Here is a 21,125-nt window from a genome sequence, read left to right on the forward strand (position 1 = left end):
CTCTAGCAGATAGAACTTGCATATTGATACCTATTTTAATGGCAACAGTAGGTGCAAGGTCGTAATAAATGTGTGTGTCTCTCTCTTTTTTTTTTTTTTTTTTTTTTTTTTATAGTTTCACCACCACAGTGGAGGACAGTGGAGGGCACGTTTTCAGAATAAGACTGAATGAACAAACAGTTGTAAATTAAATTTGTAACTTTTTGTAAATTATTACCTATTCAAGTGTATGCTAGCGGTCCCTCATTTTGTTGGAGGGTTTCTTGCTTCATATGGGAGGTAGGATTGATGAATCCTAAAATGTGTTTCAACTCCTAAGATCTATGATCTTCCAAATCAAACAGGCACTTCAAAGTTTCCCTGTTCTTTGCCACGGAATACCTTCCCCTTGCTTCTCTCTGTCTATCTCTGTCTCTGTCTTTGTCTTTCTCTCCCTCTCTCTTCTTCCCTTCCTCCTTTCTGCACTTCTCTTATTCAGACTGCCATCCTATTACTAAATCTTTTTTTTTAAAATTGAAGTACAGTCAATTACAATGTGTCAATCTCTGGTGTACAGAGCAATGTCGCAGTCATGCATATACATACATATATCCGTTTTCACATTTTTTTCCATTAAAGCTTATTACAAGATATTGAACATAGTTTCCTGTGCTATACAAAAGAAACTTTTCCTTAAATCTATTTTTATATATAGTGGCTAACACTTGTAAATCTTAACTGCAACATCTCTTGGCTTTATCCTTTCATTCACAGCTTCACATGTACCCTCTTGATTCCCTTCCAGCTCTTTTTTCTTCGCTTTCTCAAACTCACACATTCCTTCCTTCCCTTTCTCTCCTTCCCTCCTTCGTGTACCAGTCCTTCCTCTCCTTCTCTCTTTGCTTCCCCCTACTTCATTTTCCGTCCTCTCATCCCCCGACAGTCTCCCCCTTCTTCCCGCTCTCTGTCTTACCCTAGTTTGGAAATGCAGCAGACCTCTGAGTCTGCCACCATTGGATGCAAGGGGCTGTCACTCTGAGGCAGCAAGAGCTCCTATTGGTCGGGCTGGAGGAGGGTACGGAGCTGACTATAAAAGGTGGGGCCCGCCAAGGCTCGCGGAGCGGCTCTGACAGGACTGGGTCGGAAGGGGACTCTTGGAGAGAGCTGACCGCTGGTTGCCAGGGTGCCGGCGAGGGAGCAACCGCTCTCCGCGTTAACTCTTCTTGCCTCATCGGCGGGGCCTCGGCCTCAGAGTCCGGCAACTCGCGGCCGTCGCCCTGTGCAGCCCGAAGGCCCCTTAGTCTCCCCTGCACGTGCCGCGCCCCGCGCGCCCCGTCCGGCCGCGGCAATGAGCGAGGTGAGCAGCGCTGCGGGCTAGGGCTGCGGTGCGGGGAGGCCGAGGCTCCGGGTACCTGGGCGGTGAGGAAGGGAGGGCCCGGCAGCCTAGAGCCGAGGAGAATCCTCCAGGGGCCCCATTGGCCCTCTGGGAAATCTCCCACCTTGGGGCACTGGGGTGCGATTAGAGGAGGGAGGCTTTGAGTCCCCCGATTGTGAGTGGAGCTTTTGGGGGACTGGAATCCGGTATAGAGTCGGGGTGCCGAGGTCTCAGGTGATAAGTCATACATATCATTGGGATACTGCTCTCTGCGCCTATCTTACTGCCCCGACATTACTCGGGCTTCCATTCACTCCGCAGACTTTGGAGAAAAAACATTCGCTTCTGTCCTAGGGCTGTACTGCTCTGACATTCCATTTTTAGCATTCAACAAGAACCCCAGCCCTCGACCCCTAGGGTGGCCACTTTGCCCCTTTTAGGAAGGTGGCATCCTACCCTCAACTCATTCAATCAAGAAGCAACGGTTGGAGGGACTATTTCTGATATTCAGAAGGCGCTCTAGTGGGGTCCTGCCCAACTCCTGGGTAGTTGTCCCCTTCAAGAGTAGATATACCTCTGCAGTGCTTGTTATACACCTTGGGTCTCCGCAGGCTCCATGGTCATCTGAGCCAAATCCAGTCCATTAGCTGTCATTTCCTCCATTGGTGGGGGTCAAAGCAGAGACTAGGAAAGACCTCTCCCATTGTTTGACTGCATTTGTAGGCATCCAGAGACAAAGACCTATCCTGAAGTTGGTATGGGCAATGGCATCACAAGCTTGCTCTCTGTAACCACTTTCCTAGTACCCAGGATCTTGTGTGAAATCCAACTTCTCAGCTATATGCCAAATCCCAGCTCTACTACTTACTAGCTATGTGGCCTTAGGCAAATTACTAAATCTTTCTCTGCTTCAGTGTTTTATCTGCAAAATGGGGGTATTATGGGTTGTTCTAATGATCAAATGAAATAATAAATGCAAAATACTTAGAACAGTGCCTGGCACAGAGTAGACACTCAATCCATGTTAGCTATTATTATTCTCTCCCTGTCTCTTTTTTTCTATTTTAGAGTATTACCGAAAACTAGCACGAGAAATCTCAAGGATATCAGGTTAGTGAAGGGGTAGGACCCTGGAGCCAAAGTCTCAGTTTAGATCTTCATCTTTAGTAGGAGCTCTGCTGGCTCCTACCAAAAGCTGTTACCCAGGGAACCAATCAGTGTTAACTACTATGTCTTGATTGCTGTGTCCACTAAGTTTATCCTGGAAAATTCAGCTAGTCTGGGGGCTTCAGATGAACTAACTTGGTTTCCTATAGCTCAGCTAGTTGTGACTATGACCATAGCAGCCTTTCAAAAAGAAAAGAGAGAGAGAGAGAGAAAAAAAGGTTCAATCTTCTTTCCGCTTGCTTCTTTTCAGCCTTAAAATGAGAAGAGAGGTTCTTCTTGCCCTCTTTTCACTGAAGTCTAGAGTTCAACATCCCCTCTAGTGTTTCTAAATCTGAAAGTTGCAATTCAAGCCATCCCCTGGGGGTTTGTGATCTGAAGGCTATGCCAACATTAAGATGTGTGGTCAGCCTGTGCTTTTGGGGAGGAAGTGCACAACCTCTCTGTAGGATATACGATAGGGGCTGGGACTTAGGGTAGTATTTGGTGGAGTGACAAAGCTGTCACAAAGCAGTGTCAAGGAAAACAATTTGGTTTTTGAGGGGGAAGTCAAGTCTTGACTTAGCAGCTGGTCTTGGCTAGCCTCAATCAGGAGTTCAATAGAACGATGAGAGTAGGATCCTTGGATGGGAACTAACTGCCAGTGTCTGCAGGGCTGCCCAGCCCCCCAGGCTGTCAGAGTGAACTGGTTCTAACTAGCAATTTAGCCTTCGAAGCTGCCTCCTAATACAGAGCTGAGCCTGGCTTCGGGGATGAGTATTTATAAAATCCAGAAGCAGCCACCTGGGCTTACACAGAGACTAGCTATCTCTGAACCAGATCCCCAGAGGGTCTCCACTTCCCTAGAGACCAAGACCTAGCCTGTTTTCTTCCTCTTATAAGAGCTATGATGAAAAGCGGAAGTGTTGCCTGGAGCTCTGAAACTCTAGGGAGACTCCAAACTGCTTCTTTTCTCTCAGCCCAGCCCCAGGGGTCTCCTCTTTCAGGCTAGAGTCCTAGCCTAGGAAAGCCCTGTGCACCCTGAATCTTACGTAAGCTTCACCATGCCCCCCCAACCCCCCACCTGCTTATTTTCTTGCTTCAGAGAAACTGCATTAAGTGAGAGGATTTGGGATCTTTTTAAGAGATTCCCACTTCAAATGAAGAACAAAAACTGGGGAGGGGGTCTCCAGACCTAGAGTAGCTGAAAAGGGTTGCTGGGGAGGGTCTCTGGTTCTACACTGCCTTCCTGGCTCTTTGTTGTCACTCAGTACTGCAGCAGAGCATTTCCTTGTGAGTTTGTGTGTTCATGCCCAGAGGAGCTGCAGGGACTCATCTCCAGTTTGTCTGCATTCACAGCTGCAGGCAAGACTTGATTGCTGTGAATCACAGTTTATCTTTTATAGCTTAATAACTTTTTGCTAGTTTCAGTGAAGGATGGAAATGGGAGATGCATTCAGTCCCTGAAGGCTCTTTCCTATAATCTCTTGTCATATGGTGTAGCTGGCTGCTTAAAGCACACTTGAAGTTCTTCAGTGATCCTGTTGTACTTCTCAACTGTAAGAAGCCCAGCTGGAGGAATCCCTTGGTCCAGCAATCATTCTGTTGAAATGGGGGTCATGGATGACTGGTAACTATCCCCATGGTGTTTTGACTAGCAAGGGCTAGAGCAAGGGACAGACCAACCAGAAACCTCACTATGGAGGCTTAGAACCAGTATTCCCTCCTTTATTATTCTGCTTGCTGTCCTCTTAGGTAATAGGAATGAGATATCACACTTCTGGGATCACATTCTCTTTCTTGTGCATATCGTCTGCATCTGCAACCTTCTCCACAATGGAAGTTGGTCAGGGTGGCATCATCCTGTTATGTCTTCTGTGAACCAGTTGTTAGGAAACCTAGTAGGAACTTAAAGGAAATCCAAGATTCTCCCTCTCTCACTGGTATTTTTATTATTATTATTATTATTATTATTATTATTATTATTATTATTATTATTATTATTATTATATTGGACATATGAAATAGAAGGGCTAGCTACTTGATATTGGAAAGCCTCCCACCTCTGGAAATATCTATCTTCTGAAGCAGAGGAAACCAAAACTTGGTTCTAGAACTTGCTCATCCCTTTCTTAGTCAGCCATCCAGGTTGTTGGCTTTAGCTGCTTGTGCAGGAGACTATGGCTGGTAAAAGTGGATGACTTTGTCATTCTGTGATCTGGAAATATAGATGACTCTTTTCCTAAGCTGCAGCTGTGATCAGTTACCTCTTAGAATGTCGAGTCTCTATAAGGGCAGGCGCCCATAAGTAATGTGGCTGGAGTCCAAATATGCAAACCTGATGCATCTTTCATGTCTGTCTGTGGAGGGTCTTAACTGATCAGGTCAATAATCATCTTTTCAAAGTAGTGGGTCCATGAATGCCTCCCCCCATTTTCTTTCTACTTTTCCATAGTTCCAAATTGTCTTTCATGAGTCTATGTTATCATGGAAAAAAAAAAAAAAAGCTTAGTTTTACAAAAATCCTTCTAGATAGAAATATAGATAAATATCTTTGACCAATAAAATCTCAAATAATATATCAAAACATTTTAGTGATACAATTTTAGATTTATTAAGGAGCCCTAAAGATCATCTGGTCCAATCTTCTCATTTTACAGATGAAGAAACTGAGGCTTAAACCTTATCTAAATTTACACCGTGTTAGAACCAACACTTGGGCACAGAACTGCTGCCTCATTTTCCCCAAATATCTGTCCATAAGACTCTTTTAACATGTGACTCCAGTGAATACAGGATAATTTAATTTACATGCAACTCTGAAGGAATATATTACAAATACTTTCTCTAGGAAGTCTCAGCAGTGTGATTTAAAATGAGCAAATAGATAAACAAACAAACAAACAAATAAATAAAATGAGCAAGAGGAAGGAGAAAGAGTGGAGAGACAAACATAGGATGATATTTATCACTAGGGTACATTTTGGCAGAATACTAGGCAGGGAAAGCACCATCCTTCCTTATGCAGGATGCCTAGTCACCTTAAAAATGGGCACAGTGAATGTGCTGAAAGTGGAGTAGGTAAGTTAATAGGACCGAAGGAAAGGGGAAGCCTGGAGGCCTCTTTTCCTGAGTTCTTAGTTTCTGGTGTCCATCACTGATTTGCATAACTAGAGCATGAAGGACCAGAAGGAGAGGATTTCTTTCCAAAAAGAAAGAAATGAGAGCAATTCTCTTAACTCTCAAGTATTTGATTTGGAGGACCCAGTCCTCGAAATCACATATCTAAGTAAAACTGGTGTACCTGATGATCAAGCAGGCGCTGTACATTTAGACCTCCTTCAATTGGCCACTTGATGTCCAAAGAGAATACAAAGGCTTTGGGAGAAGAAATCTAGAAGGCGGAAAAGAAGAAGATATTAGACTAGCAAAGTAACTGATGGATCCTATGTGGTACATGATTTTCTAAATCCATACTCCAGACCTGCTGCTCAAAATAACTTAGCTTGCCCCAGAATTATTTTACCTGCAAGAGTAAGCCAAGTCGAAAGCAGATCCAAAAGCACTTTTCTAAGAGATCTGCATCCCTGCAGGTACCTAGACCTTGTCACACCCTTCTCCCTGAAGCCTGATGATTGCTTCATTCCAGGCTGACTCCAGAAAGCAGGCCCACCTAGGGTTCCCAACCCCCCAGCCAGGGAAAAGAGGTACCATTTACGTTCTGTTGTCCTTAATGCTGCTTCCCTCCCACACAAAGCCCTCCAGCCGAGTGTTTGCTTTGTAGGCTGTGGTGGGATTAATACGTTTATTTTGGGACATTAACGCCATGAGTGGGATGCACAATGAAGATTATAGTAATAAATGATGCTTTTTCACTACTCTCTCCCCCCTACCTGCTACCCTCAGTATGGGGTGAAGGCGCAGTTCCAAGCTGTGTTCAGAGCACCACAAACAACCACTCATTAAACTGTGGCAGCCCATGCTGGGGGGAATGGGCCAGGGCTGTTGACTCACTGCATACCATGAGCTGGCATAGCCAAGGAATTCTGCCTCGGACTCCTGTAGGGGTTACTGCTATTCCAGGAAACATGGATAGGGTGGCTGAGGCGGGGGAAGAGAGATCAGGGGGCTTAGGAGCTTGGACTGCTTAGGTTCTATCCCTGTCTTAGGAGACACCAGAGTTATAAGGTATTTGGGTTATATTCCATATATTAGGAGAAGAATGTGTGTATGTAGAACCCAGAGTAGGGATTCCTAGTTTTTTTTCTGTTACTATCTTGAGGGTGACCTTGAGCAAGTCTTTCTGAAGCTGTTTGAGGACTGCAGCTGGTTGCTGCGCTGAAAGAATTGAAACAGTTCCAACAGTGCTCCAAAAACAGCAGTAAAGGGTCTTTCAGGGGCACCAGGGGATCCCAAAGGCCTCTCTAAGGACCTTTAGCAATGAACTTCATTTAACATTGGGGGAGAAAATGTCAGCAAGGCTGGAATGGTCCCTGGGGAGGTCTGAAGCCTCTTTGTCACTACTTGAAAGCAGATGTGCTAACTGTCTTCCTTCACTTTCTGCACATCTAAAGCAAGCAGGGAGCCTACAAAGCCTAGGCTTTATGTCAATACAAAGGCAAGAAAGGGGTCTTTTGGGCTTATATTTAGGAGTTTTAGATTTTTCTTCCTTGGATTATAGGACAGGATTGTGACTGCTTGTGCCTATTCATCTGAACTAAGTGAGTCGAACAGTGCAATAATGTGAACACATTTTGTTTTCATTTGCACAGCATCCAAGCTATATCATGCAGAAGAAGCAGGGTATGTGTGGTCCAGGTATGATGAGGTGTTCCTTTGTTCCTGTCCTTTACTGAGGTTAACAATGTGTAATACCGCTTTAAAGAGCCCAGTGGGATGAGGAATATGGGGAAATCTGGGTAGTTTATCTTTCCCCAGGTTAGTTCTAACTTACTGCTTGGCGCAGAGTGGGTGACATTATCTTGCCTCTTCTGGTGACAATGGTTGCTGTGGCAACACTATTAAAGATGAAAGAGACAAAAAAAGGAAGAAACACAGCCCAAAAAGGGGGCAGGGCCTAGAGTTATAGGGTACCTATTCCCCAACAGTGGCAGCAGGGAAACAGTGTCTAAGTAGCTACTACTTGACTGTTTTTAGGGGCTTTGCCAAGACGATGCTAATTATTCTTTTGAGGCAAAGGATAGAGTTACACAATCATTTTTACGATACGAAGGTGGATGAAAGAACTTGATCATGGAGGTTAAGGTATGGTTTATTTGCTCCTGAACACTAATCTCCCTGTGGTATACAACTCAAAAATAAAAAAGGTGGTTCTGTGTCCAAGCATTCTTTAAAATGAAACATGAACATTTATGGAGGTGCTGGACTGGAGGTCCCCTCCTGTACACTGCTAACTCGGGAGTGGTTCCAGGAGGCTCCAGGGCTCTGCTGGAGCAGTTGCTGTACAGAATAGAATACAATTTCTGTCCAAGCAGACAATGTTTGGGCCCTTCACCAGAAGTTTAGAGCCATTGTCAGCATTTTGGGGAACAAGCATTGGGACAACAGGGAGATTGTGGTTTCCAAGGTTGGTTTAGAGTAAAAGATCAGTTATAAAGTTCCTTTGGTAACAGAATAAGCCTCAAAGGCCCTGAGAACAATCTCAGGTATTCTCTTCCTCCTTCGTTTCCACTTAGTGAAGATGTACTCTGTGGCAAGTACTCTACGCTTTGATTCCAGGACTTTAGCCATGCAGCATCCCAGTAACTTGACCTCTTCTTATATTCAACCCAGAGTTACATTACTTCAGTATAATAACTATTTATTCTAATATATACTAGGCATTTTACATACTTTTTTTCTAGTTCTTTTCACTCCTCAAGATAGATATTATCTCTCTTCTGCAGCTGAGAGGTCTCAGTGCAGCAAGGCTAAGTGATTTACCCAATGTCACACAGCTAGGAATGGCAGAGCTGGGATTGGAACAGATAGTCAATGAAGATCCAGGGTATGAATCCAGATTTGTCTAACTTTATCTAATGTGCCATATTGCTTCTCCCAGGAATTTGAGGCTTGAGAAAATTTTAGTTCACATAAGTATCTGTTGAGTACCCACTATGTGCAGTTACTACAAATGATACCCAAATGAATGGGAAATATGGACTGTGCTTTCAAGGAAATGGACCCTGGTGGGGTGGTGACGGTAGGGAAGGGGAGGTAAGACAAATGCACACTAACTATAATATAGGTAATATGCAATACACTCCTAGAGAAGTCCTTCCCCTTCATCCTTGGCTCTCTTTCAAGCACCCATGCTGAAGCGAGGAAAAACAATGACCAGGCTTCACAGTCTTTGAACCAGCTGCAGAAAGGAGTCCCTCAGCTATCTGAAAACAAATCTGACTTCAGAAATCTAGGTGAGGTGGGAAATAAAGCAGAGTGGGAGCTCCCGTCATTCATTCACCAACTCCTGCATGTACAGCATGTGTAAGGGCATTGTGCTAGGCCCTGGGAACCAGTAGTGAGTAAGATAGACCCTACCCTCAAAGGAACTTGCACAGAAATGGAGGAGACCAACATTCACTATCTAACCACTAAATTATTCTTTAATCACATTAGAAACAAGTACTACCACAGAGAAATACTGGGTGCTATGAAAACTTATAATGAGGGTCCTAGCCCAGTCTGGGGAGCAAAGTAGAGCTCCCCAGAAGAAGGAACCCTCGAGGAGAGCTTTGAATGATAAGTAGAAACTAATTAGGTAGAAGGGGAGCAGGGGTAAAAGAACCATGAGCCAAGGTCCTGAAGTGGGAAGGAACGTGGTAGCTTCCAGAGATGAGGTTATTGAGGTAATCAGAGGCTGCATAATACAGGGACTTTTAGACCATGTTAAGAATTTTCTTCTTTAACTTAAGAACATCATTAACCATTGGGCTGTTATAGTGGTCCACATAAGAAACAATTGTTAGGGTGGTAGCAGTGGAGAGAAGTGAACGACTTAAGAGGTGTTTGGGAGATAAAGTTAACAGGACTGAATATTAAATTGGATATGCAATGTGAAAGAAAGAAAGATGTCAAGCACAGTTTCTAGGTTTCTGGCTTGTACAACTGGATGAGATAGGGAATACTTGCAGGGGACTAGGTTGAGTAGGCAGGATTATGAATTCAGTTTGAGACACATAGGGTTTAGAGTGTCCATAAAACATCCAAGTGGATATGTTTTAAAGCTCAGAGGAGCAGCCTGGGGTAGAGATATGCAGTCTGTCCTTGGTATCCAAGAGTTCTACCAACAGCGAATCAAATTGCTGAATCTGAGAATGCAGAACTCATGAGTACTAGACAGCCAATTGTACTGTACCATTTTAAAAAAAAATTTTATTCCTTTTTTTATAGGGGGAGGTAATTAGGTTTATTTAACAGAGGCACTGGGGTTGAACCCAGGACCTCCTGCATACTAGGCATGCACTCTACCACTAGAGCTATACCCTCCCCAACACCACCCCCTACCAGCCACCTCTTACTATGCAATTTTAAATAAGGAACTTGAGCATCTGTGGATTTTGGTATCCTTGGGGATCCAAAAACCAATCCCCCTCAGATGCCAAAGGAAGACTATACATTTGAGTCTTCAGTGGCATTCTGTGCTATTCAGTATGGTACTATTAACCACATGTAGCTATTTAACTTATTAATTAATAATTAGTTATTAATTTACTAAACTAAAATTCAATAAATGTATAAATTTTATTCCTCAGTTACACTAGCCACATTTCAAAGTACTCAATAGCCCCATGTGCCTAGGTGAGCACCATATATTGGACGGCACAGATATAAAACATTTCTATCATTGCAGAAAGTTCTATTGCAGAGGTCTGCAAACTTTTTCTGTAATGGGCCAGAGAGCAAATATTTTTGGCTTTGTGGGCCATGTGGTCTCTGTTGCAGTTACTAAACTCTGCTGTTGTCATGCCAAAGCAGCCACAGATAACATGCAAACAATGGGGATGGCTGTGTTCCAGTAAAACTTTATTTACAAAAACAGGCTGCAGACTAGATTTGGCAGTGAGCAGTAGTTTGCTGGCCCCTGTTCTATTGGATGGTGCTGGTACAAATGATAACTGAAGTCATAGGTACAGATAAGATCATTTAGGAAAGAGAACAGAAGAGATCCTAGCCCTAAACTTTGAGAGCTCCCAACACTTAAATGTTGGGAAGAAATGTCCAGAAAGATAGGAGAAAAATCAGGAAAAACTGTGATATCCCAGGAGCCAAGGAAAGAATATGTGTCAAGAAAGGTGAAATGATTAAGAATGTTAAATGTTTTAAGAGGTCAGTCAGGCCAAATGAACCTGAAACTTTTGCATTTGATTTAGTATCGCAGACAGCACTGGTTTTCTAAAGAGTCATTTCAGTGGAGTAGCAGTAGAAGCCAGACTGAAGTGGGTTGGAGGGTGTGGGGGAGGTGAGCAAATGGAGACAGTAAGCGTTCTGAGAAGTGTAGCTATGAAAAGAAGGGAGATAAGAAAGGCCCTTGCCCCTGACCCTGACCCCAGTCATTTTTCTACTCTACCTTTCTAATTACTCCTTCTCAGCCCTTGATAGCTTCTCAACCTCTCGTTCACCCTTTCTTCCCATTTAAAAAAATTAAGGTATAATTACTATGGAGAATAGTATGGAGTTTCCTTAAAAAACTAAAGATAGAGTTACTATATTATCCAGCAATTCCACTCCTGGGCATAAACCTGGAAAAGATGAAAACTCTAATTTGAAAAGATACATGCACCACAATGTTCATAGCAGCACTATTTACAATAGCTAAGATATAGAAGCAACCTAAGTGTCCATCAACAGATGAGTGAATAAAGATGTGATATATACACTATGGAATACTACTCAGCTGTAAAAAATGAAATAATGCCATTTGCAGCAACATGAATGAACCTAGAGATCATATTAAGTGAAGTAAGTCAGATAGAGAAAGACAAGTATCATATGATATCACTTACATGTGGAATCTAAAAAAATGATACAAGTGAACTTGTTTGCAAAATAAAAACAGACTCACAGACATAGAAAACAAACTTATGGTTACCAAAGGGGAAAGCGGGGGAGGGATAAATTAGGAGTTTGGGATTAACAGATATGTACTACTATGTATAAAATAGATAAACAATGAGGACCTACTGTATAGCATTGAGAACTTCACTCAATATCTTGTAATAACCTACAATGGAAATATATATATAAAACTGAATCACTTTGCTGTATACCTGAAACTAACACAACATTGTGAATCAATTACACATCAATTAAAAAAAATAAAGTATAATTTACATGCAGTAAAATGTACCCTTATCAGTTCTGGGAATTTTCACAAATATATACAGACATGTAACCACTAAAGATACAGAGTGGTTCTATCATCCCAAAATTCTCCCATTCCCTTTAGTAGTCACCCCTCTCATGATCTCAGCCCCTAGCAGATACTGATCTGTCTGCTGTCCCTGAAGTTTTGCCTTTACTAGAAATGTCATCTAACTGGAATCATACAATATATATGTGGCCTTTTGGGTCTGGCTTCTTTCACTCACCATAATGCATTTGAAGTTCATCCATGTTGTTGCACGTGTTAGTAGTTCATTTCTTTTAACTGCTGAGTGATAATACATTGTGTGGCTGTATCACAATTTGTTTATGCATTCCTTAGCTGAGGGACATTTCAGTTGTTTCCAGTTTTGGATGATTACAGGTAAAGCTGTCATAAACACTCTCTTGCAAGTTTACGTGTAGACATAAGTTTTAATTTCACCTGGGTGAATGTGTAGGAGTAGAATTGCTGGGTTGTATGATAAAGGTACACTTAAGAAACTGCCAAAATAATTTGACACAACATTGTAAAATAACTATAACTCAATAAAAAAAGTTAAAAATGAATAAATAAATAAATAAATAAAAAAGAAAGAAACTGCCAAAATAACTATACCATTTTGCATTCCCACCAGCAATGTCTGAGAGTTCCAGGCCCTCTGTATCTTTGGCAGCACATGGTATTGTCATTAAAAAAAAATTTTTTTAATAGTTGTGTAATGATATCCAATTGTGGTTTTAATTTGGGAATTTCCCAAATGGCTAATGACATTATATGTACTTTCATGTGCTTATTTGCCATCCACATTATCGTCTTTGGTGAAGTGTACAAATATCTTTTTACAAACTGCATTTGTATTATTGGGATTTGAAAATTCTTTAAATATTCTGAATACAAGTCCTTATCGGATGTGTGATTTGCAAATATTTTCCTTCAGTCTGTAGTTTGTTTTTTCATTCTCTTAAGAGTGTCTTTCAAAGAGCAGTTTTAAATTTTGATGAGGTCAAATTTATAATTTTTTTCTTTTGTGGATTGCACTTTTGATGTATCTAAGAAATCTTTGCCACCCCAAGGTTGCAAAGATTTTTTTCCCCCTATATTTTCTTCTAGAAGTTTTATAGCTTTAGGTTTTACATCCATTTCAAGTTAACTTTTGTATAGGGTGCAAGGTATAGATTGAGGTTTTTTGTCTTTTGCATATGGCTGTCCAATCATTCCAGCACTATTTGTTGAAAAGGCCACCCTAAACTTTGAACATTGGGATCCTAGACCCATTTCTTTTTACTCTAATGATGATTGGAGAGGGAATTCAGCTTGAGGGAGGCTTTTTGTGTGTGTCTTTTAAAGAAAGGGAAAAGTTATATATAAAAAAGTGAAGAGAATTGGTTGTAAAGATTCCTGAGAAGGAGAAAAGGGGAATGGGATCTAAAGCTCAGATGGAAGGACATCATCTGAATGCTGATAAATGCCCTAGAAGGGGGTATCGGGTAGGGAAAGGAAGGATGCTGCTGAATTATATCCCTCTCTGCAGTCTCAAAGCCTGAAGACATCTCTAAGCCAGCATCTCCTTTTCCTCCTTCCTCATAGGAAGGGAGAGTCCACAACTTTGCACTGCAGAGGAAATAAAAGTATACTCATGGGGAATTGGCAGCTACTGCCAAGATGATGGAATGGAACATTAGAGCACGTCAGGCCCAGAGGTGAGGAGAAAAGGGATACAGGAAGGTAAGCAGGGAAAGAAACTAGGGCCCTCTGGGGAAAGGCAAGAGTTGATGGGCCTCACAGTTGCTAATTAGTGTTTGGTGTGTGATGAGAAGTGAGAAACATTTAGTCCTGTGTGGGCGGTGAGGCTGAACTCAACCAAGCTTCAACTGACTAGAAACTTGGAATAACAGACTTCAATGTAAGCAAGGGAGTCATTTGAAGTGGAAAGTAGTGGGATGATCCTGCACATGGAATTCTCAGAATCTGAAGGGTTAGCATCCAGCCCTGGGAGTGAAGAACACACACAAGCTGTGGCTCTCCCCCAGGGGTCTGCCTGGTATGTGTCAGGGGACCCACTGAGCAAATGGGTCAAAAGACAAAAGCCAGAATCAGTGGTTAGCTCATCTACCAGAGCAGGAATCTGAGTCAGTAGGCATAGTCTGGGATCAGGTTCTCAAATAACATGTAGTCTTTCCACATAATGGAAGGACAGGACCCTGTTCCTCATGTTTCCTGTAGAGTGTATATGAAGAAAGTGTTGGGGACTGCAGCTTGAGAGACTAGTCCTTGAATACAGCTGCCCACCGATGGGACTGGAAGGAAATCATGATCCCTAGGACTTTCCTTCTTACTTGAGGATTGCTCTGCTATGCGGGAGACCTCGTCTAGTTAAATCAGTCTCACATTGGACATCTCTCTCAAGTGTATATACCACATGCACACACATGCCTATGCTTTTGGCTGGAGATTGGAATATAGCATAGCATAATGCTCAAGAGGGTGGACTCTGGAGTCAGACTATCTTGGTTCAAATCCTGGCTTTGCTACTCCTTAGCTGTATAACCTTAGGCAAGTTAATTAACCTCTTCTGGACTTTAGTATTTCATTTGTAAAGTGAGAATAGTAACAATACCTATTTTACAGGGCTGTTGTAAGAATATAATGTATTAATGTTTCTAAAGTGCTTAGAAAAGTGACTGGCACATAGAAAGTATTATATATGTGATTATTAATAAGATGTGATGAAGGGTCATTCTAAAGTCCTTGATTTCTTCCAGTTTCCTTAGCTGGGTCCCACAAGGAAAAGAAAAGATTTGCTAAACCATTTCACTGCTATTATTTCTGGTCAGAAGAGCTCAGTATTGAAAGAAGTAGAAGAGCACTGAGAGTCTGTAATCCATACCTGGCTAGAGTGAGAGGCTGAGAGTGGCTGAGAAACACTCACCTACCACAGCTCCTGTGAGTTAGCATTGATCCTCTGGAGGTATGAGTTTAAGTAAGAGACACTCTTATAAAGCATGTGGTTTCTGGTTCACCTGGAGTAGACCTCCATGCCTTCTTGGTTTACCTGAAGTGTGGTATAAGTCTGATGGCTGTCAGATGGATGCACCAGAGGACCTTGATTCATCTAAAACTGTTGAGTTTCTGAAAAAAAACACAGGAAAGTTGGGGCAGAGACCAGAGGCCAGTAAAGGGCTGAGTACTATATAGAGGATAGGTGCTGACTGATATGTTATCTAACTGCCCCCACCCAACCCCTGCAAATCATTCACAACTAAATCCAGAAATCCAGAGTGGCCAGAGCAGCTATTTTAAGAACTGGCTGGAGAGGGTGGAGGGAAGAGGGGCAGGTCGAAGCCCTAGTGAATTACTTTTTAGCAGAAAGTGTGAGAGTGATATCCAAGGGCACTGTGAGTAATAGGGTTTCTTTTTTTCCTTTTCAGCACCCTTTTCTGGTCTCCCCAGCGACATCTCATAAATTTAAACCAAATGGAACTGGGAACCCCTGGGTGGTCAGACCACAGCTGAGCCATGGCTCCATTCCAGGGTCAGTAATCTCAGGAGACACTCAGGAAGGGGACAGCTGGCAGGACAGAAGGAAAGGGGTGGCCTGTGTGGTTCAGTCCTGACACAGATTCCTGCATAGAGGATTCTGAGGGTTGGCTGATACAAGAAGGAAAGCAGAGGAAGAGACAGCTACCCAGGGGGAGATAGTTAGAAATGGGGTCCAGATTTTCCTCCAAAGGGCAGGGGCTGGGATGAGAGAAAAGAAATAGCAGATTAAGGGTACAGGCTGAGAGAGAGAGAGAGGGATAATGGTTAAAGCAAAGATCACATTCAGGGATTTGCTGGCAATAGAGAAAGTAGGATTTGAAGTTAGAGATCATGGAACTATAGAAGTTGCCTCTTAACATATGACCCTCTTGTCTGGACTATTGACTATTATCCTATTACTAAACACCCCATCCATGCCAAGCCTTTGCAGTGTGGACAAACCTCTTGTGATGACGGTGTACCAGAGTGGAAAGTGTCACCTAGCTAACTACTGGACTATTATATTAATCATTTGAAAAAACAAAAAAACAAAAAAAGACTACAGGAAGATCATGGAGAAGGAAAGAGTAATGAGTGGTCAGTCTTTATTGACTGACTGATGGAATTCTTTTTTTTTTTTTTTTTTTTGGTCAAAGGCGGACTAGCGGGAATTTCATGAATTCCGCTGGGTTTTAGGAACACTTTTGTGCATGTTCTTTCAGTTTTTAAATAAAATTTATATATACACAAAAAATAAAATAAAATCCTTTGCTAAATCCAAAAAAGTACACATACATAGATAAGCAATCAATATTTTTTACAAAAATTTGTCCATATCAATTTATAACCTACTTTTTAAAATGTTAGATAGTTTTAAAAATTAGATAGTCTGCCATCTCCAGTACTTTCCAATATTCTAGGAATACACAAATAAATCATAAGACTTGAAAAGGCAGTAAAAATGTGACCAATCTAACCTTTGAAAATCACATGTGATCAATGAAGCCATCTTAGTTTGGCCCCAAATTTTCTCTTTAACTCATATTGAATATCCAACCGCTTATGAAAGCAACTCCTGTTGGATAGTTAGGTAGGCATCTAAAACTTGTCCAAAAGCAAGCTCCTGATCCTTTCCCTAATACCTGCTCCTCCTCCTGCTGTCTTCCTCATTTCAGGAAATGGTAATTCCATTTTTTTTTTTTCAGTTCCTTAGCCCAGAAACCTTGGAGTCATCCTTGACTCCTGTCACACAATGCCACTCACCCAATCAACCAATCATGTTAGTCACAGCTTGAAAATACTGTCAGCCCTGTGTTGTCTGAGGGTTCCATGTCTGTGGATTCAACCAAGGACTGAAAAAGTTTTTAAAAATTTCCAAAAAGTTCCCAAAAGCAAAACTTGAATTTGCTGCAACCAGCAACTATTTCCATAGCATTTACATTGTATTTACAACTATTAACATAGCCTTTACATTGTATTAGTATTACGAGTAATCTAGAGATGACTTAAAGTATATGCATAGGTTATATGCAAATACTAGGCCATTTTATATAAAGGACTTGAGCATCCATGGCTATTGGTATCCTCGGGAGCCCTGGATACTGAGGGACAGTTGTATACCCAGAATCGAACCACTTTTCACCACCTCCACAGCCATCACGTTGATCCAAGCAACCATTATCTCTCGCCTAGTCTTCTGTAATAATCTCCTAACAGGTTTTTCTGCTTCCTCCCTAATGCTCCTTATGTGCAAACTGAACGTCTTTAATGGCTTCCCATCTTCCTCATGATGAAAGTCAAACTCCTGAAAAACACTCCCAAGGTCCTACATAGTCTTCCCCCACTCCCAGATATCTCTGATCTCATCTCCATCCATGGTTCCTCCTTCCTCCGTCTCTCTACTCCAGTGACATTGGTCTCTTGCTATTCCTCAAATAGGCTAGTCACACTTCCACCCTAGGGCCCTTGAAAGCTCTTGCCTGGACATCCACAGCCCTTACTCCCTTATCTCCTTCAGCTCTTGGCTCAAATACCACTTTTCAGAGGGACTTTTCCTGACTACTCTGGCAAACTCTGTTTCTCCATTCCCACCCCAGCACTTACTACCTACCTTCCCCACTTAACATAATAATTTTGTTTACTCATTTGTTTATCTATATACTAGAAGGTAAACTTCATGAGGGCAGGGTTTTTGTCTGTTTTGTCATCTACAATTCCCTTATCACCAATAAATACTTGTTGAATAAATTTTGATGACTTTTCTCCCTTTCTCTGATCTCAAGTCCCACTTCTTCAAAAGACTAAGGGATGTACCTGGTAATAGGAGGGTGAATCTAAGGGGATAGCACCTTCCTACTTCCATGAATATCTAATATTCTGAGTTTTGTTTTTCAGCTTAACACCAAAACATCCCCAGCAACCAACCAGGCACCTGGCCCAGAAGAAAAAGGTGAGTGGGGTTGGGCTAGGCAGTTTGTAGAGCGAGTAAATACAGGGACATGAAGACAAGTAGGGCTGTAAGTCTGGAGTCTCCTAAAATCAGTAACAGGAATAAGAATGTGGAGAAGTGAAACAAAGCACTGGGTTAGGACAACTCTATCCATAGGCTTCATTCCACTTTTTCCTAAGAGGTAAACCTACCAACATTTACTCTTTGATTTTAGAAACTGGCTCTGGAAACAGGCAGTAGTAGGAAGAAACTCATCAAATAATCCCAGCCTCTGTCTCAATCAGAAATTGAGGGAAAGCTAAGAAAAGAGCGTGTGGTCTGGGACTCTAAACTATAGGATTTAGGAATAAGTGGTGATAGAAGATATTTGTCATTTTGGTTCTAGAGTAGCAAATCTTCTAAGTAACTACTATAGCTAATTCTCAGTCTACATACCCTGACTCAGACTTCTAGGAGGCTTATCAGGCATTCTTGTTCTCAGCAAAGAAGGGGGCACTTCACAGAGTCCAGCAGAAAGTGGACTTTAACCACTGTATTTGGGGCTGGGGCAATACAGGCTTACTCATTAATGAATCTCTCAACTCTCTGTAGGGAAAGCTGGCAATGCCAAGAAGGCTGAGGAGGAGGAGGAGATTGACATTGATCTGACGGCACCAGAAACAGAGAAGGCTGCCCTTGCCATTCAGGGCAAGTTCCGGCGATTCCAGAAAAGGAAGAAGGATCCCAGCTCCTGAATAACCAGCCTTGCCCTTCACCCTGCTCCCTTCTCTCCCCTTCTCCCTAGCTCTGACTCCCATGTATCTCTGTCTTTTCGTCCTGTTAGCCTCTCATTGAGGCAAGTTCAACCCTTATATATTATTTTCTCTGGCCCCCTCAAGCCATGACAGCTGTAGAAGCACAAGGAACAAGGGGAAGATGAATTAGAAAGGCAGCTGCTTGCCTAATGGTGGACCAGTTTCTCCTTGGCTATGGCTCATTGATCAGTACCTATGCCTGTCCTAGGAGTCTGAAGAACCAAGAAGCTTTGAGGCTGAGAGAGGGAACCCTGGCAATATGGGAGGGAGAGGAAAGCCTTCAGAGTAGGGTGCCTGCCTAGGGGTGGGGTATATACACTGTTCTGCTGGCTACAACATTCACACTTCAGGTAGCAGTTTTTCCCCTTTGCATCCTTCTCACCAGCACGTCAACTTCCCTCCTATGAGCTAAGCCACAGTGGGGACTGGAGCCCCCTTTTCCCCTAGGCAGACCTAAATCAAGCTGCTTCCACGTTAGTGCATGCTGAGTAGATTAGTTCCAAGGAAGGGATACTGGGACTGGTAGAGATCAAGAAAAGTTTCCTTCATCATCTAGTCTAGAACCATAAGGGGCAGAAGCAAAAGAGGTTCAAGGGGCCACAGGCAGGGAAATGGGAACACTGGTAGATTTGGGGAGGAAAGAAAAATGAAGGAGGAGGAGATCACTAAAGACACAAGTTACTGCCGGTAAAGATGTACCATGTGAAGGATTCTTGGGGCTTTGCTAACCTGCTACCTCTAACCCCTCATGTCCAGCCACCCCCAGGGGCCACACAAACCAAATGACCCTTGTAGTTCCCAGTTGCCCCACTGTGGAGTCAGAGCAGAAGTGGAATAGCCACTCTATGTGATTTTAGCATGTTTAATAATGATGAAAACAATAAAAATAAAACCTCAAGTGGGGTCACTTAACCTCTACTTCTGTTTTTTTCTTGGGAGGAATATGAATGTAAGCCCAAGCTGGCCTCAGGGAGGGTGACAGAGCAATGCGTGGGTTATATGGGTGCACAGGAAGCTAACACTGGCTGAGAATTTCCAGACTGAAGCCCCCTCCTACTTTCCTTCCCCTGACCTTGTCCTCACCTTTATTCACTGCCTTTGTCTGCCGCTGTTGCCACCCCCGCAGTGCACCTGCAAGGGTGCTCATCTCCTTCCCTTTCCCCCTCCAGCTGAGCATGCTTGGTGGATATGCCTCTGAAAACAAACCCACTCTTCCTTGCTCTGTATCCCCAAATGACCTCTGCTAGCTGTCCCTCCTGCTTTGTCTTCCTCCCACACCCTCCCTCCCCTCCCATTGTTATATCAAGGAGAAGAAGTGGATGATTCTGGGTCAATAGAGAGCACCGCTGTTACACTAAAGATTTTAAACCGTGAATAAAATGATGGCTTTTGAGTGACCTTACATTGCTGAGAAATAATCTCTATATGTTGAAACAGAAGCCAAATGCTTGAAAATCAAGCAAGGATTGCTTTATCTCTCCCACCCTCCTCACTTCTTAGTATTGATTCAAGAATACAGAAGTTGAAACCATGTAGCAGCTCTGAGTAGGAAGCAAGGGACAATATTCCTAGTAGGCAACCTATACCCAAAGTTTATCCATAGCTAACAAGCCATGGCTCTAGGATATTAGGAAGGTTGAACAGTGATTCATGGGGAGGCCCTATGTTAAGGGAAGTGCCTTCTCCTTCTCCTCGTGATGTCAGAGAAAAGGAGATTTTACATTTGAAACCTGCTGAAGTGACTTAGGTTTCATCATATTTAGAGTGCTCAGGGATGTTCATCCCCCAAGTTGGGGTAACTCCTTAGCCTTACAGTCCCTGCAGGGCATGAATGGCGGTGACAATAGTAATATTTAAGATTCATAACGTACCATGTGCCAGATCCTGTTTCAAGCACTTTTTCATATATTAACTCATTTAATTCATACAACCCTATGACATAGGAACTATTTTGTCCCCCATTTACAAATGAAGAAACTGAGGCACAGAGAGATTAAATGACCTTCCTAAAGCAAGTGAATAGGTGAGTTAGGACCAGAATCCAGGTGGGCTGTTTCTGGAATCTGCACTCTTTGTACCACCTTGATAAGGGAGTGGATGAGTGAAGAGAAGATAGCCTGTTTGTCAAGGATGTTGTCAGGCCTAGTTTAGAGGTCCGAGCGTCCCTTAGCTGAGCCCAGGTGTACCTACTTGATCCCTCATAGCCCTTATAGGTAAGATCAAGAACCTCCCTGGTCCCCCATATTCTAGGGGACCACCAGATCTGGCTTTACCTAATTTGTCTGCCAGACTCCTCCCAAAATTCTATCAGTGCCTTGATTTCATCCAGCTGCCTCTCTCGTGCTCCAAGAAACATAGGGGTAGTTTCTCTGGAATGAAAGGTGGTTTGAAGTGAAATGGATAGAGAAATGGGGCTCAGAACTTGGGAGGTAGGGCTGATAAACACTCCTAGAAAGGAGGAAGGGTCAATAGACTCACATTAAGGTATAAAGGTGAATA

General features: G+C 42.7%; 1 protein-coding gene across 1 annotated transcript; it reads left to right on the top strand.

Moving 5' to 3' along the window:
• The first annotated feature begins 1,102 nt into the window (after positions 1-1,102).
• Positions 1,103-19,542, top strand: PCP4L1 (Purkinje cell protein 4 like 1). Its single transcript, XM_010993041.3, has 3 exons — positions 1,103-1,336; positions 17,778-17,832; positions 18,424-19,542. Exons 1-3 carry the CDS (start codon positions 1,328-1,330, stop codon positions 18,564-18,566), a joined length of 207 nt encoding a protein of 68 aa, XP_010991343.1. The 5' UTR covers positions 1,103-1,327; the 3' UTR covers positions 18,567-19,542.
• The last annotated feature ends 1,583 nt before the right edge of the window (positions 19,543-21,125 follow it).

Source organism: Camelus dromedarius, chromosome 23 (assembly GCF_036321535.1).
Source record: "Camelus dromedarius isolate mCamDro1 chromosome 23, mCamDro1.pat, whole genome shotgun sequence".
Taxonomy (NCBI): Eukaryota; Metazoa; Chordata; class Mammalia; order Artiodactyla; family Camelidae; genus Camelus; species Camelus dromedarius.